The sequence below is a fragment of the Phasianus colchicus genome, chromosome 3 (assembly GCF_987193195.1).
Source record: "Phasianus colchicus chromosome 3, bPhaCol1.hap1.1, whole genome shotgun sequence".
Classification (NCBI taxonomy): domain Eukaryota; kingdom Metazoa; phylum Chordata; class Aves; order Galliformes; family Phasianidae; genus Phasianus; species Phasianus colchicus.
The window spans coordinates 48,452,241-48,468,595 of record NC_143438.1 but is presented as its reverse complement, the minus strand read 5'-3'; the positions used below and the strand labels follow the sequence as shown (position 1 = coordinate 48,468,595).

At 37.2% G+C, this 16,355-nt stretch overlaps 1 protein-coding gene across 9 annotated transcripts in view; it reads right to left on the bottom strand.

Moving 5' to 3' along the window:
* GREB1L (GREB1 like retinoic acid receptor coactivator) overlaps positions 1 to 16,355 on the bottom strand; it is a 160,442-nt gene that overhangs the window by 31,460 nt on the left and 112,627 nt on the right. For 7 of the 9 annotated variants that reach the window (XM_090137444.1, XM_090137442.1, XM_090137440.1 and 4 more), the window contains 7 exons: positions 13,937 to 14,113; positions 11,591 to 11,728; positions 8,032 to 8,166; positions 6,420 to 6,557; positions 5,974 to 6,093; positions 4,287 to 4,424; positions 2,343 to 2,528 (listed from right to left, as the gene is read on the bottom strand). In XM_090137444.1, coding sequence (XP_089993570.1) covers positions 2,343 to 2,528; positions 4,287 to 4,424; positions 5,974 to 6,093; positions 6,420 to 6,557; positions 8,032 to 8,166; positions 11,591 to 11,728; positions 13,937 to 14,113 — 1,032 coding nt within the window. The remainder of the gene's footprint in view (positions 1 to 2,342; positions 2,529 to 4,286; positions 4,425 to 5,973; positions 6,094 to 6,419; positions 6,558 to 8,031; positions 8,167 to 11,590; positions 11,729 to 13,936; positions 14,114 to 16,355) is intronic. The other 2 variants (XM_090137438.1, XM_090137447.1) reach the window with 2 other exon arrangements.

Genomic DNA, 16,355 nt, shown 5'->3' with positions numbered 1-16,355 from the left:
AGTCAAAGTGATTCAACTGAGAAGGAAGGATTTTATAAATCTAGACTGGTAGTTAAGAGATAGTCCAGAAATCTCCAGCTGAAAATTCAAAATAGAGACTTTAGGGTCGCATATGATGAAGTAAAGTAAACAGACAATAAACGTCACTGAAATGGAATGCATTTCCTGATCATTTTTAAGTCATTCCTTCATCAGTCAGCAGAATTTATTTACAGCAACATTATGGCTTACAATCATAGCTTTAACTGTGAATTGCCTTCATAGTAGATTCAAAATTAAAGTATTAGAGATGCGCTTTCCTTACAGTAATTTGTAACATTGCAGCGAAAGCATTCACTTGGTTGCAGAAAATTTAACAGCATTTTATTACTATTAATATAGTTTTGGCTATATATATATATATATATATTACCAAAAAGGAAAACTTTCATAAATAATATACATATCACCAAAAAAGGAGAACTTTCATAAATAATATACATATGATCTGCACTCCTATACAGTTTTATGCACAAATATTTTGCACAATCAATGATATGAAAAAATTAGGCAAGGCTCAAGATGTGTCACTCTTCTGTCTTTTGATCTTTGCCCTTATCGTATTCTTTTGTAATACACTCCAGAAGAAATAATAGCTTTTTAGACCTTTCTCAAGAAAGAGGCTCACATGAATGAACTATTTATGTGTGCAGTTTGTCTTTTCTCCTCATCAAAAACTTGGGACATGGATGCCCTCCGATCATCTTTAATCTGCTTTGATTTTACAAATTGGATAAAGTCTACAGTTCAGTGCAACTGTCAGGACTCCACCAGTTTTCAGTTTGGAGCAGGATCAAAGCCAGTGCCATGTTTTGATCCCCACACTCTTCAGAACGTTTCTAATTTTTCGCTCATTAGGTTCTTTCACCTCCATGTAAGGCCCAGTAGAAAACTGTTCAGTTTTGCACACCTACCCAACTCAACACCTGCTAACAAAGGAATTTCTTTATTATGAAGGCATAGTGCTTACTAGACATAGCTCAGCTCAACTCCAGCCTGCGCAAGGACAGACAAAACATCCCCTAAGGAGGATTTACTTATGGAATGAAGCTCACTGATTCCATAGGCTTCAATAGAAAAATATTTCTAATCAGAAGTGCTGTATCAGCTGGCTACACGTCCCTCTGAAGGGAGTTTGCAAGCTGCCTCTATCAATCCAAAACTGTGTGAAGCAGCTGGTTTTAAAATGAAAACTCTACAAACTTTCCAGTGAGGTTAAAAAACCTCAAATAACAAATATAAACCCACTCAAAGAACAGAAAGAAAAATACATTCACCCTGTAAAGAAAAAGAAACGCTTTGTCTGTTTCAGCCTGGCATACAATGGACTATTAAGGGTATTTCTCAGCAGAGAATGATAAATAAAGCAAACAGGTCACTTAGGGCATTACAACACAGAAGATAGCCTTCTTCCTGTCTGTAACAGTACTGCATCAACAGAGAACAGCAGAGCGCAAGAACACACAGGTTAAACTGACACAGAGCACAGTATTTCCCAAACTATAGGGTTATCACCAGTTGCACTCCTTTTGAAATGTTTGCACATTTCACACCATTATGTATTACAGATGCTTTAACAGGAATCTAGTACAAGAAAAGAAGTGCGATCTTCACAAAAGTCACTTCACACTCCTCTATGATAAACAGCATCTTTTCAAAGACAGAAACTGCTGTCAGAAGCTTTCTAAAGATGTCCTGCATCATTTCTTTGACTTCTAAAAGCTTACTGTTGACACTACTATATTTTTTATCTAAGGCAAGGAAAAATGTCTGGACCCATAATAAGAGAAAGAAAACCTGCTTTGCTTTCAAATTTGCAAAGGATCCATTTCAAATACATTTACATGAATGAGATATTCTTTGAACAACTTGCCTTCATCTGAATAACAAATGTGGTTTTCATGTAAACAGTGCTGTCACCAAAACAATGATGACCATCACACATCTGCTAGCATTTGTTACAAAATTAAATAAAACTGACCAAGTGTCCTCAGAAAAAGCTGTGGTAACTGATCGTTTGATACCCTAAGCAAATGAGTTATCTGCATTGCAAAGGAGGATCAGTTTTCACAAAGGTGACCTGGTCAATCCCCATATGGAGAGCAGAAGCAGTATCAGCCCTAAAATTCTCTTCTTCAACCTGATATTCAAAGTAGCGAATACACACACACACTAGATGGAGCCACCTACCTCTTCCAGGCACAGAAAAAGAGTCAGAAAATCGAAGCAGACATAATAAAGAGGGTGACGAGAAAAAGGGCAGTAAAAAATAAAAACTGAAGTACTTAGGACACACTGCTTACCCAGTTGGACAAGATATTGAATAGTTAAAAGTATCATGTTCTCCACACTTAGCAGCTGACTGCTGGTCAAACCCAGGAGCTCCAAATCTTTGTTTTCCAGCTGTGGAATCTTGTAGCAATTCACCAGCAAGGGACTTACAACAATATCACCAACATTGCCATAGAAATAAGGTAAAGTGCCATAACCTTTCATAAAAGAAATAAAACAAAAACCAGAAATTCACAAGATATGTCACTACATGAAATCATGTGCAGTGTATACATTTCCAAATTTCTCCTACATGTTACCTTGCCATGCATACCGCATCAGTGACTGTTCTTGACATTATAATTACTAACAAAATAAATGAGATAGGCCACTGTTCCTTTAACTTTTTCTTCTTTCTTTTTAAATAATGAAGGATCACACAGATTTGCAAAAACTATTGACTACGGCATATTAGGATAATTATTTTTATTCAAACACAAACGAGAATATTATCTGCTTGGGTCTTACCCTGACCTTTTACACATTCTCCATAATACAGTGTGCAAAAAACCAAAAATCAATGGACGCAAAAGAATATTGATCTCAATGTTACAAAAGCAGCATCAGTATCAGTAGAATTGATTCAGCTGCTGCAGTATTGTCTTGATTAATTTCACTTTTCTTCCACGTTTTCTTTCTGTTCCCATAAACAGTTAAAACAGTATCAACAAATAAACATGGTGTTCTGTCAGGTAAAGCAGAGGAGGAGAACAGGCTCTATTCTTTCCCTTGAGAATGTTTTCCTTTCAAAAAAATTTCTGCACAGATATTGCCAAACCCATCCATTTGGGTACATCTGGTTCTGTTCTATTAATAGGACTCTGTTTCTCAGGGACACTAACATTTAGCCTAGCTGAGGACTCCATTGGCAACTCTCCAAGAGCCTAAGGGCTGCATTCAATTTGCACTTAATCTGATAACTGTAGACAACCTCATCTTTAATAATGAAATGTTTCTCTGAAAACATTAAAGCACCACACTAGAGCTTTAGAACATGCTTCTAGAAAACAAGACAAACCAAAAGAAGTGTAACCCTAATCTTGATGGTTTTAGTGGTGTAGATAGACCTGTTAATTCTTTTGAAATTGTGCGTATTAAGATTATCTGTGCAGGTGAGGACTCTGAGAACTTCTCCATTTCTTCATGAATGATAAACTATCCCATGGATTATACAGACAGGCATTTTCTTTTAACACTGAAGTTACTTTATATAAGGATCTGTAATGTGCTGGACTGGAAAGAGATTTGAAGAATTAAAAATAAAATCTATCCTCAAAATTTTCACAGACCTGGCCAACCTATCTCTGTTATATTTTTATGTCTATATTGCTCAGCTTGAGAAGAATATTCACATTAAGAGTCACACTTTGCAGTAAAAGCGATGTCTTTCTAAGGGATAACAATGTACTCATGTAGCTAAACAATTTTAAAAGTCTGATCTGTTATCTCAGTTGCTTACAGTAATTATAGACTATAAAAGACAAAAAGTACAATTCACTTTGGATTAGTCAGATCACATCAATTTTCTGGTTTTCATGTGGAATTCTTGGGCTTTGAGATCTGGGCTATAAATGCTGCAGGAAATACTTTTTTGTTTTGTAAGTTGTTTACACTGGAAAGCTATTTCCATTATATGGAAATATTTCTATTCTTGGATTTTACAAAAATGTCATTTGTACAAAGTTTCAGCTTGGCCAGAGGTCATGACCTGTCTGCAAATCAGGTTGTCTCAGAAATCTAACTTCAAATTTGAAGTGTTGAGCAAGTAAAGCAAACTATCCATGATAGAAAGACTACATACTGTACTGAATGCAAGAAGCAACAAAAAGAAACTAAAAAAGAAAGCAACACTTTTCTCCTAGGGAAACATGCATTTGTTCAAAATGCAGCATTTGACTCCACAGTGTAAAACTTACCTATCAGAATCACTGGTCTGACTCCCGAGTTATTCAGCAGGTTTTCAGGAACAATTACAGTCTCCCCTGCTGGGATGGGTTGAGGCTGTAAAATTCCAGTTAACATGGATTGAGGAACTGGGACTGACAAAAGAGGCTCTATAAAATAAAGAAAAGAGAAGCTTCCATTACTAAAAGGCTCATACTGTGGCCATATGAACAAATAAAAAAAATAACTGCAGATCACAAACTGTAATAAAATTCAAAAGGCCTCTGCATTTCCTGCTATATCTTTAAGTAATTTAAATTAAGAAGCTATACCCTACTGTAGTCCCACCCCTAAAATAAAACTTTTCTGGCCACTGTATTGTTGGTGAGAATGAGGGGGGAAAACACAGGTTTGAATATGCATCTTCAAACAAAGCCAAGTACTAAGCCAAGAGGCCATCTCAATAATATCTTTCAGTAAAAGGGAAGCAACTGGTCTGACTTAGGACCTAGAACATATGTAGACAAGAAAATAGAAGCCAAAATCTCAAAGATGTCCTTAAGCAGCTGTTAGAAGAATAAAAATTAGGCTTCATGCATGAAGGTGCAAAAGTAGCTTTCACATGTAAAAGAAACAAAGTGCAAAATTCTGTCATGTGTTATCAGCTTTCAGTGTGAGGCCTGCTTCAGAAGTTTCTCAGGCTTCTTTTGGTTGTTTGTAACAGATTTTTCAAACAATGCTATCTGCAGAAAAACACCACAGGCAGCATGAATGAATGTATGCGTGCATATGCTTTAGCTGTGGAAACAGCTGTGACTGACTGGAGGTCCTCAAGTAGGCCCTTTCTACTACATAACCCTTCTTTCCATGATAAATACCTCTGAAAATAAATTCCAAAATCTCTCTCAACCAAATCTTCCAAAGCAGAACTAAAAATAGGTTGTACATGACAACAAATGTTTTGGGCTTTTTTCCTTTCCTTATGTGTTTATTCTCTCACTCTACAGAGAGATCAGTAACTGCATATTCCCCTTTACAAACTATGCTGACTCCCACAACTGCAAAGTCCTTAAACAGTAAACAATTTTATTAGTAGTCATGTGTGAAGTAGTACTGATGTGTATTGATAATGACTCACAAATGCATATACTTAATCCTATTTCATATTGTGATATTACATATCCCTCCTAGAGCTTTTCCACACATAGGCCTTTTGGTTTCACAGACTTCTCCTTCTAACCCAAAATGGGGATGTCAGCATCCTGTGTCAGGCCAAAATTCCACAAATACATCTTTCCTGTACAAGAACCGAGTGTGCTGTTTCAGCAGCATGACACACTAGATGGAGACACCATATTCAAGCAGAAGGCTAATAGAAAGCCTTCAAATATATTCAGATGTTCACACACCTGCACAATTTCAGAAGAACTGAGTTACATTTGGGGAAGTTAGGTAACATTAGATCCTTGTAACTCTCATCTTCCTTTTTTCTCCCTCCTGAAGGATCAAGAATTTTGCTTTCCAATTGTCCCATCTTTGATTATGGAAATAAAGACCAAATAATTGTGTGCTTTTCTGGGACATCTGAAAAACTCTCCACAGCGTCTTTAATTACTAACAGCAAGCTCAGTGATATTTTCTGTGCAATCCCTAAGTGAAGCAGTACAGGGCTGAGCATAGCTTTTTACAAATGAAATCTCTGTATCACTCAAGTTTTACCTGTTCTAGTTGAGGGTCGAATTGTAGGAACAGGTACCACTAAACCAGGAGGAGGTACTGGGGACCCAGGAGACCATCCCCGATGACGTTTCTTTGGTGGTCCAGAATTGGACATTGATGCTGTGAAGAAAAGCAAAAACTAATTCTAAAGTCCATTTTTGAATGACCTGACTCCAACCTACATTTCCATTCCACAATAGTGTTGAGCTGTTTCACACTATAGAGCTCCTGAGGTTTACACCTAGACTTACACAAAGCCAGACAACGATGTGAGAAACCCTGCCATCTCTATTAAAAACTACAGTGTTTTCATCACCAGAAAACAAATGGATCAGTAAAGACTGAACTGCAGAAACAGTATGATGGGAAGAAAACCCAAATCTTGAATTTCAGGTACAATAGCCATTGCAGCTTAAAAAAAAAAAACAGAACAGAGTTTTCTTTACCTTGGTCTCCAGCTGCACAGGCAGGACTAGGAGAGGTTGAGTGAGGCATTGGCCGAGAGACTGTAGAACTCAATACATTATTTCTTCCTCCATTTGTGTTTCCATTAGCACCATCAGTGGCATGCAGTGAAAGAGGAGCTGAGTATAATAAAATACAGAGTGTGTGGCTTGAGACAATCTTGAAAACAAACAAACAAAACAATACGGCAGCATGCACACACAAAAGAATATGGCAAGATGCCTGACTGAAAGCATGAAGAGTACTTAGTGGAGGATAATTTGCACACAGGCTTCAAAATCTTAACGTTGAAATAAGATATCTACATTTCTAGGCAGAAAAAATTGGATGAAGAAAAAGTCCAAACATAACCTCACCAGAATAAAAAGATTACACACACACACACAAAAATCACCGGTAATCTTGTGAAATGTTTTTCAGACACCAAGAATTTAAAAAAGTGCCCATTGTAAATTCAGTTTATAAAGGTTTCTATGTCTCACTGGTACATCTACTTATTTTTTTCCCAATTATCCACGTGCCATACTCATTAAGTCACTACAGGACTCTCATCTGAAACCTTAGAATGGGAGACATGACAGTTTGCTGTGCAGCATGCCCTAAGCATTACTGAGGCAAACCATGCCTCTCAAAATCTGAGTAACAGCACTTGCCCATTGCAAGCTCCCATTTGTACTCCCATGTCAATGATCCAGTATGGACAGATCTTGTGGATGTGGCTTAATTACAGAAGTAAGTTGAAAAGGGTGGGGAGTAATTCCCCCTGCATGATGAATTCTCTTACTCAAGCAAAGAGAGGAAAAGTACAAGTATACTGAAGATATGATATGCTAGAATACTTAAATGCAGAATTTGCTGGTATTTTATACAAAACTGTGTTAATGATTTCTTCAATGCAGTATATCCCTTAGGAGCAATACAGTAATATGTACATAAAATAGCAAAAATAAAGCATTATGTAAAAAACATAATGCTCACACATATATAAACCAAGTAAACATATGCTTAAATAAGGAAAAAATATATTTCCCTATATCATTTGTGATAATTTTGATCATTTCAAGGGCTAACTAGATAAATTAATAAACGATCAGAACGCCACAACAGAGTACCTAAATGAGGGGTCGAGGTACCACAGTTGATACTTCTAACTTATTAAATGTACAGTACAGAAATGATCAATTAAAACAGCACATATAGGAAACCTCTTTTAAATGAGACTGTATTCCACAAAATGCATCTGGAGTAACTATACCCACTACAAAAGGCACGCAGGTCTTGGTTACTGTGGCAAGAATCAGAGTCAGATAAAGAGGTGACTTTTCCACTCTCTTAGATGTCTTAGCAAGTTCAAGAGTGATACGATATGCACTTCTATCAGAATGTCAAATCTGAAAGCCAAAGTGTGGCTCTGTCTGGAGACAGTAATGACCATGGATAATTTCAGTCCAGAGGACTGAAAAAATGTGAGGACTCTAGAAAATACTAATGAACTCCTTCCCTTTTTCCACCTCTAGGATCATTTTCTTATTTCTTTGCCGCTAAGCAGGTAATTCCTTCGGCTTTCATTTGTCCTGGAAAGCAAAGTGCTACCTGAAGCAAATGTCTTTCCTACGAGCTGCACTGACAAAGCCAAAGGTTTCACAATGTTCTTGTTCCGAGATGGGTCTTGAGTTCCACTTAAGTTAATAGCAGAAGATGATTTTGCTGGACTGAACACTGAAGAATCTGAGAAAAGAAGATGTTTAACTAAGTAATAATTGAAAACTACAAATATCAGTATTTATGCTTTGTACTATATAAGTACAACCATACATATACGTTTATCTATACACCTTTGCAAATAATGCAAACAAGCTATTTTACACTTAAAAAAAATCATTTAAAGATATCTTATAGGAGTTGTAACTAACATTTACCAAGCATTTCTGTAGAAACTAATAATATACTAAACACCCATGATAGATCTCTTTCAGAATACTCAGTCTTCACATAGCAGCTGAAAAATAATTTAACCATATAAGGAGTCTGCTCTCAAAACTGCTCCTTAAAACACACCTGTGAGATAGGCAAGTAAACACATTTATCCTGTATTACAGATGAGAAAGCTGAGGCAAAGAGTTGGTGTGACTTGTCCCCAGCAAGTGCAGCAAATGGGCACATGGAAAAAGCTGCCTAAAAGGCTTTGGAATCTCTGTCACATGAAACTTTCAAGAACATGCTTCTGTCAGACGAAGATGAGCCTGACTTTGGGCATAAAAAAATTAAATACATAACCTCTGGAGATCACCTTACACCCCTAATATCTATAAGGTTATGAAAAGTGTAACCCTGCATAAGAAATACTTAAGAAAAAAATCTAAAAGAAAAAAAATCTGCATTAAGAAAAAGAAATTTAAAGTTTGCCCTGTATAAAAATATAAATCATAACAGGTTCAGAAACTCTCTGCATACTAACATTATGCATTTCATGCCTGCAATTTATTTCAAAGAAAAATTCAACATTGGGAAGCTGATACACTGGCAAATCCAAGTTTTTCTTCCCAGGGCGAAGGAACATTATCTCAACATCTGTGCAGAAAGTTGTTTGCAAGAAATAGGCTAAGTTCACCTACAGATGTCCTAGTAAAACAGCCAGGGGAAAAAAAACAAAAAAACAAAAAACAAAAAACAGAAGGCAAATACCAACTTGATCTGCCAAATACATTCCCCCTCAGGCGACACACCATTTGGTGAGGAAGGATGGGAGGAGGAGAGTCTGCTTTGCCAGACAAGCAACTGAGATGGGAGGAAACAGGAGCCAATAGGGTTGCTCCAGCAGAAAGCCTTGTCCATGTTCACAGGACAAATGCTGCAAGGCCACCAGACTGCTAGCTCAGAGGTTTTGCAAGATAAAACTGGTCTCTCATTTTTGTTTGTTTGTTTTCTCCCACTCTCTGAATTCTAATACATTTCTTGATATTTTATGTGTGAAATCAGATGGCTGGTATATGTACAAACATCACATTGACACCTAAGCAGGACTTGTAGTATTGCCTTTTATTAAAGTAGTTTATCTTTCTTTCATTAAACCTTTTCTCTATTTGTTTACCATCCTTTAAACACCTGAATTGAAGTTTTATCTCTTGCATGTCTGCCTAAACGGAGTTCTTGATGCTGTTCAAAGTTTCAGCCACTTTTGTAATGCCGATTAAAATACAGCTCATTTGACACAGAACTGCATCTTCCCATGCTGTTCTGAAAAAGGGAGTGTCATGGCCATACCACACTGTCAAGTTTAACTAGGATATTTCAAAATTCTCCTGCGTTCTAATTTCTATCATGAAAACACAATTTCTGACGTGACTGCCTGCCTACAGATGTCTTCTAGGACATGGAGACTTAATTAACGCCTTACAAAGGCAGAAGACAGAAATACTTACACAAGTTTAAAGGAAAAAATGGGTGAGTTGACAAGAAACTGCAAACAATTTTAAAAAGCAACCTGCTAATGTGTACTCCCATTTTAGAACAACATGCCATCTATCCTGAAGTGCAAGTAGCTATGCAATCCATGGAGAGTAACAGCCAGACCTTTATGGGCAACATATGTCAGAATTCACACCAGAGGAAAAAAGGTGCCCTTCCCCCTTCTCCTGGTCACTGGGAATTCTAATGTATGGATGTGGCATTATCTTCACTAGAAGATAACCCAGAACAAGATGAAAAGGTCTGAGGCAACTGTGACCTAAGTGTACAAACAATGACACATAAAAACCAAGCAGACTGAAAATCACAGTGAGTGATAAGCAGAAAGCAGTATATAAAAGGTGTATCTATTAACTTGGCAGGTACAATAGAAGACAAAGCTGCATTAAATATTGTGTCATTTGTTATTTCAAATAAATAGTTCTCATGCATCTGTACAGTTCTCACATCAGTCTCTGGAAGCCAATGGATCATGCAGTGAAATGCAGATGTGTTTGAATGGCACTCTCATTTCATTCTAACAAAAGCCTAAAGCATACAGCCTGCTAAACAGAAGCAGTTGACCACTTGGAGAAAGGATTTTCTGAACATATTGATTAGTGACCACAGTTCCATTAAAAAACCTATGTTCAGTTTTTGTTTGTTATGCACTTATAGCTTTTTTCAAATTACTATTATTATTTTTTTACTTTTCTTTCTATTTGAACAAGCTTGTTTTTTCATCTGCATTTCATCCTCCGCTAAAGGGATTTCTGTTGTGGCACATACATATCAGCCACTTATAACCACCAAACAGAAAGCTTTTTTCTGCTTTTAATTTTTCAATAAATAGCAGAAACAGACATAAAAGCATACAACAACACAGATAAAGCTGCAGTGAAACAATGAGAAAACAAAGGTCAAAGAGAAGCACTCTAGCTATTTGAGAAAAATAAATTAATTTATGATGCTGCTTCTTTGTCAGCCAACGTCCATTTGATTTTTACTGTTTCTCCTCAGTCAAGTATGTCGTTAATAGCATTTTAGAACTGGAAAGCACATATGAGACTCATACTAGAGCTCACATAACATTTAAAAAGCCTGTATTTTAAGAGGAAATGCTTTAATTTTTACTTTTACCCATGTGGAAGTAAATAAATAAGCAAATAAGTAAATAAGAACTGTCCTGCTCAGCCCCAAAGGAGAAATTTTTTTTTTCCATTTCTAGGCAAATACCCTGGTCTCTCTCTCTCTCTATATATATATATACATAAATATAGAGAGATATGAACTATATATGTGTGTATGTATATATATATAAATATATATACATATGTGTATGTATATATATATATATATGTACATACATATTAAGTAAAGATCTTGCTATAAATTCTGTAAATATATAATTCAAATATTTTGAGATCCACAAAATGAAGCAAATACAGGGAAACAAAGAATCAAATAAATTAAACAAAAGATCATTTAATGCTTTTTAATTGACTGCTCTTAGAAGAACAAGTCCATCTTCAACCTCATCTGGCTCTTAATCTCTCCCACAGCAAATTCCAAAAGGTATCCTCCCATCTGCAATCTATACATGGCTGAAAGTAAATACTCACTTGTTTATGGCATCTCTAAACCAACAATATCTGAGGTAACTTACCACCCCAATGGTTATCTTTATAGCACTTTCAGCTCCTACCTGTCTGAGTGAACCCTGATTTGTATCCATTAGCTGATCCACCCTCTGGGGTCGTGGACGGTGACACCGCAGAATTTGGTTTAGCAGAGAGGCTAGCAGCAGATGATTGCCTGCTTCTACATTCTGCAAACGAAGCAGCTACAGTACATATTAACAAGGTCTGCCTTCCAGCCGGAAAGTTCAGCAACACAGTGGTGAAAGGTGACAAAATGTTAAAAGCATACACACAGCACATACAACAAACAGCAGCAAATGGCAGCATTCAACAAAAATACAGCTCAAGCAGTTTAGTCAACTTTGTCTTCTAATTAAGAAAACCTCCCCAGGGGCCACTGAGAGTGCCAGACAAATAGAGACCAGATGTTGCAAAACGGCAAGAGCCCTCAACTCTCAGACTGCAAGAGATTTGAAGGTATTGGACATATCCCAGGAAATGCTATGTGGCACAACCTTTATACAAACCATCATATGTTGCCCTTTAGAAGGAAAATTGTGCTGACACTCAGATTGTTAGTATGCATCCAGAAAATCTTCAAGGAGAACCCATCCCTGGGAACATCTGTCTGGATGAAAACTTAGTTGAGGGAGGAGAAAAAGACTTTTAAAATCTTGTATTAATTTTTTTTTTTTAAACTGAGATCTAATCAGGCTTTGTTTGAAGAGACTGGGATGTTCAACAGCACTTCTTTTCTGATTAGAGCTTAAATGTCAATAAATAGTGAAGGGTTTCTAGATGGATGGTATCAATACAGGGGTAGAGCCCATCAAAATAATGCCCAGAAGGTCCATTTTTGGTCAATTTTCTAAACTTCTGTATGTTCTCAAAACACACACAGTCAACATATAACCAAAAGCTAGCCTTGTATCTACTTCTTCCACACCATCACATCTGTGATTAAAAGAAGGTTTAAAATGGCTTTCCACGCATGCTAGCCCTGACAGTATGTACCAAGACATACACCAACCCTAACAGCATGAACATCGGGGGTTCAGGGAAAGGATTCCATTCCCCTCCTTGCATCTCAGAATACCAGTAGCTTAATTATTGCTTTCAATGAAAAAAATCTACATACAACGAAACAGTATGTGTGACTGCAGATTACACTTTCTAACCAAGCAAAGATTAAGTGATTGTTGTCAATAGTCTTGCATATGAACATCACCAGGCTGCACAAAATGTTCCAACAAAACAATCTGCTAATAGTGCATCAGACTGTACTGTATTGCATGAACAAACCCCTTCATAATTCATGGAAAATAATGTACAATAAGGGTTTCTTTCTCAGTACTCAGAACTTAAGAGACTACCAAATTAAATTTCAGTAGTTCTTGTGAAAAATGATGATGAAAAACACATCCACTCTGAAGTTGTAGATAATTATACTTGTAATTAAGAAAAACAGACAAAGACAGGATCCCTTTGAACCACAAACTGATACATTACTATAATTACTCATACAGTTTGATGATAATCATCTCTCTGGTGTCCTGTTGCCATTCACATGAGGATGTGACTCTTCAGATGTGTGTCAGTCCTCCTGTGGAGTTTCTCCTCTCCTCATCCACTTTGGAACAACAGGCACCAGACTGAAGTCTGTCATTACTGAGTGACAACACGGCTGAGGAAAATAGGCAGCCAGCATATATACCAGCTTAGCAGGCAGTCAGTAGATAAACTGTTTTCTCTTCAAGACTTTGTATGGCTCTAGCTCAAAAATCCTGCATCCATAATTACCAGACCCCCTTGCCTTGCCTTTGGGTTGCAAATGTCATTTCTTTAGCAGATTTGTTAACAATACCACAGAGGTAGAGGGTAAGCCCATATATAAAACACCCAGTGAATGGCACGAGTATGCATAATCTCCTTTCCTTGCAATCAGTGAGCTGAGCTTTCTTAATACAATGATGTGCTGGCTATCCTCAGGCATTAGCCAGATTGAATTGTACCTGCTAAGATGAATATCAGTGCGAAGCCAGTGTCAGAGCCCTGGCTGTGAGTCACCTTGTTTTATGTATGGAAAAGAATTACCAGATGGAGGAATCTTGTTTCTTCTACTTAGGTGGCTGCACATCTCAAGGATAGATTTAGCTCTCCCAGTGGAAGCACTGAGACATGGAAGAAGACAATTTCTATTTGCGTGATTACTAATAAGATACAAAAAATCTCTTTGGCACAATCCAGACTTCAAAGAAATCATAGAGAATTTTTCTTTCAATCATAAAATAAATTCACTTTCAATAGTTTCTTTTTAACGTATACATTTCCAGCAGTAACTTTCATTTTTTTTCATTCAACATCACATTAATATAATATTAAAACCCCAAGTGAACGAGCACCTTCATTACCTTTCCAGCAAATAAGAGGTCCCTTTGACAGTACGCCTTGGGAACTTCTTACTAGGTAGTACTTTAAGTGCTTCTGCTTCTTTGGCTGAGTGGTTAATTTCAGGTTGATATGATTAGAGAACTCTGTGAAGTACCGAAATCCTCTTTCTCCACAGCCTATACAATTCCCAGAAAATCCTGCATGAATGAAGCAGAAGGTACACACAGATCGAACAGCATGTGACAGCTTCTAGGAACGAAGCCACTTTAACCCACCCGCACATCCAGTTCAGAGTGCCTAGATGCCGTCAGCCAGATAGTTACCATAGTTGCGCTGCTCAGCACATGTGTCAAGCAGCAGCCAAACACAGGCAGATTTGAGTCTTTACCCTTCTAAAACTCTTCCATATTTTCAGGTCATACTAACTTAGGCCAAAATTCTACCACTGCTGTTCCGCTCTATGCAGAGCAAAGAACTGTTTGTGAGGTTGGGAGAAGCTATGATGCCAAGAAAGGAAATTTCCATAAGGTCTCCCATTTCTGTTCTACATTTCTACCTCAAAAACCACAGGTTCTAAGCTGACTGCTTCCTTCCCTCTCTCAAAATAGTGCCTAATCCATGATATGTACAGATACCTAGGCTAAAATTAACCTAATATCTAGTAACTTTCCCTGAGATACCTCATACAAGGCACTCTCCAAGAAAGGTGGACCTTGCATCTTTAATATTGAAGACTTAACACCATCCATTTAAGGCTGCTATATAGGCTTACACAAGCTTTCACCAAAAAAAAAAATAAATAAATAAATTTAGGAGCAAGGTAGGCATAAGGCTACTTTTCTGCAATGTTTCTGACATGGTTTCATAAAATGGAATGAAATTTTGAGTTGAGTGCATGGGCCTGGGTCTATACTGAGGACTATATACATACACCCCTGCCACAGTTGTGAATGGCACTGAAAATCAATGACAGTATTGTGCACAGACTGCAACAGTCTGGAATCTTCTAGAACAGAGCACAGAGTATATTCTAAAATAAGCCTGCTTTAAAATCTTTGTTGTTTGAATAAATCCACTTCCTTTATTACCTAGTGCTGAACAATTTGAATCCTTTGGTTTATTTGCCACTCCACTAATCTTCAAATTGCTTTCAATCTTTAATGAGAAAATACTTGATATTCCTTCTGGAACATCAATAATGATTTAAAATAGAGCAGGCCTGATAAATACCTTGTAGAAATCCTTTACCTTTGTTTTTGTGTTTTGTTTTGTTTGTTTTTCATTTCTCAGATCAAGATCTACAACAGAAGCAATTTTTCACCTTCATTATTATCACTAATTACTACAATGCTAGGCACCTCAGAAAACAGTTTCCTACACTTTCGTCATTAAACTCACAGATTTATAAAAAAGATATTCAGTCTGTCAGTCTGACAAAATGCATTTTCCATAGAAGTCTAATTAATTTGGCAATTGTCTTTATCCTCATTGTGCCTCATTATCACATTTTACCATCGCATTGCTAGAGATGCCAAGAAGTAAACTTCTTCATCTTGTTTATCCCGGGAATTAATTGGTTCTTCCCTTCTCCCTTGCAACCAATAGGAACTATTGGTGCATGTCTACAGTTTTCAGTAACAGTCATCAAGGTCTCACAAGGTTACTCAGTCAATTCCTGTGTACCAATTACACAGGCACAGAGCTATTTAAATATGTAGCATCAAACAATGCCAGAACACAGTTGTGAGTCAGTAGGCTCATTATCAAATGACATCAGAAACAATTAATTGATACAAAGCTCTGGGTGTGAGATGGGGAGCTTACCCACAATGATAAGTACTATCACATCTGATCAGACTGAACATCAGCACTCTGTGTATCAAACAGCTTGTACTGATCAACTCTTGACATTCCCCATGTTCACTGGGGAGCAGTTCCTATAAGGATAGCAATAAACACCAGAGTACTCCCCATGACCTCACTTCCCCAACCGTACCCGGCAAGGACACATCACATAGCATCTCCCATCTAATTTTCCCCAGTGGAATCTCTGCCCCAGGTCCAAAGGTGTATAGAATATTAAATAAGCTTAAGGGAAAAATAATATTAAAGCTCGTAAGTACAAGGAATGCTAGAATGGACCAGAATTTGAGCCGTGTGGTTAAAAAGGGGTATTTATGCTTCACTGTAATTTCTTCTATGTTGAAAGGTCTTTCTGAATGTATGCTAGGCAGCACAGTGACTGGGGAGAGAAATGAAAATGTAAATTCAAAATAGGATATAGGTGCCAAAATACATTACATCACTTTTATTATTCTGTTAAAACGTGCATCAACTGTGAGCTGGGCAGAAAAATCCAGGTGCCTTTCTTCAGTGACCAAGAAATATTCCTGTATTAAAATACAGAAGCTCATAAATGTAGCCAGTGATGTAAATGCA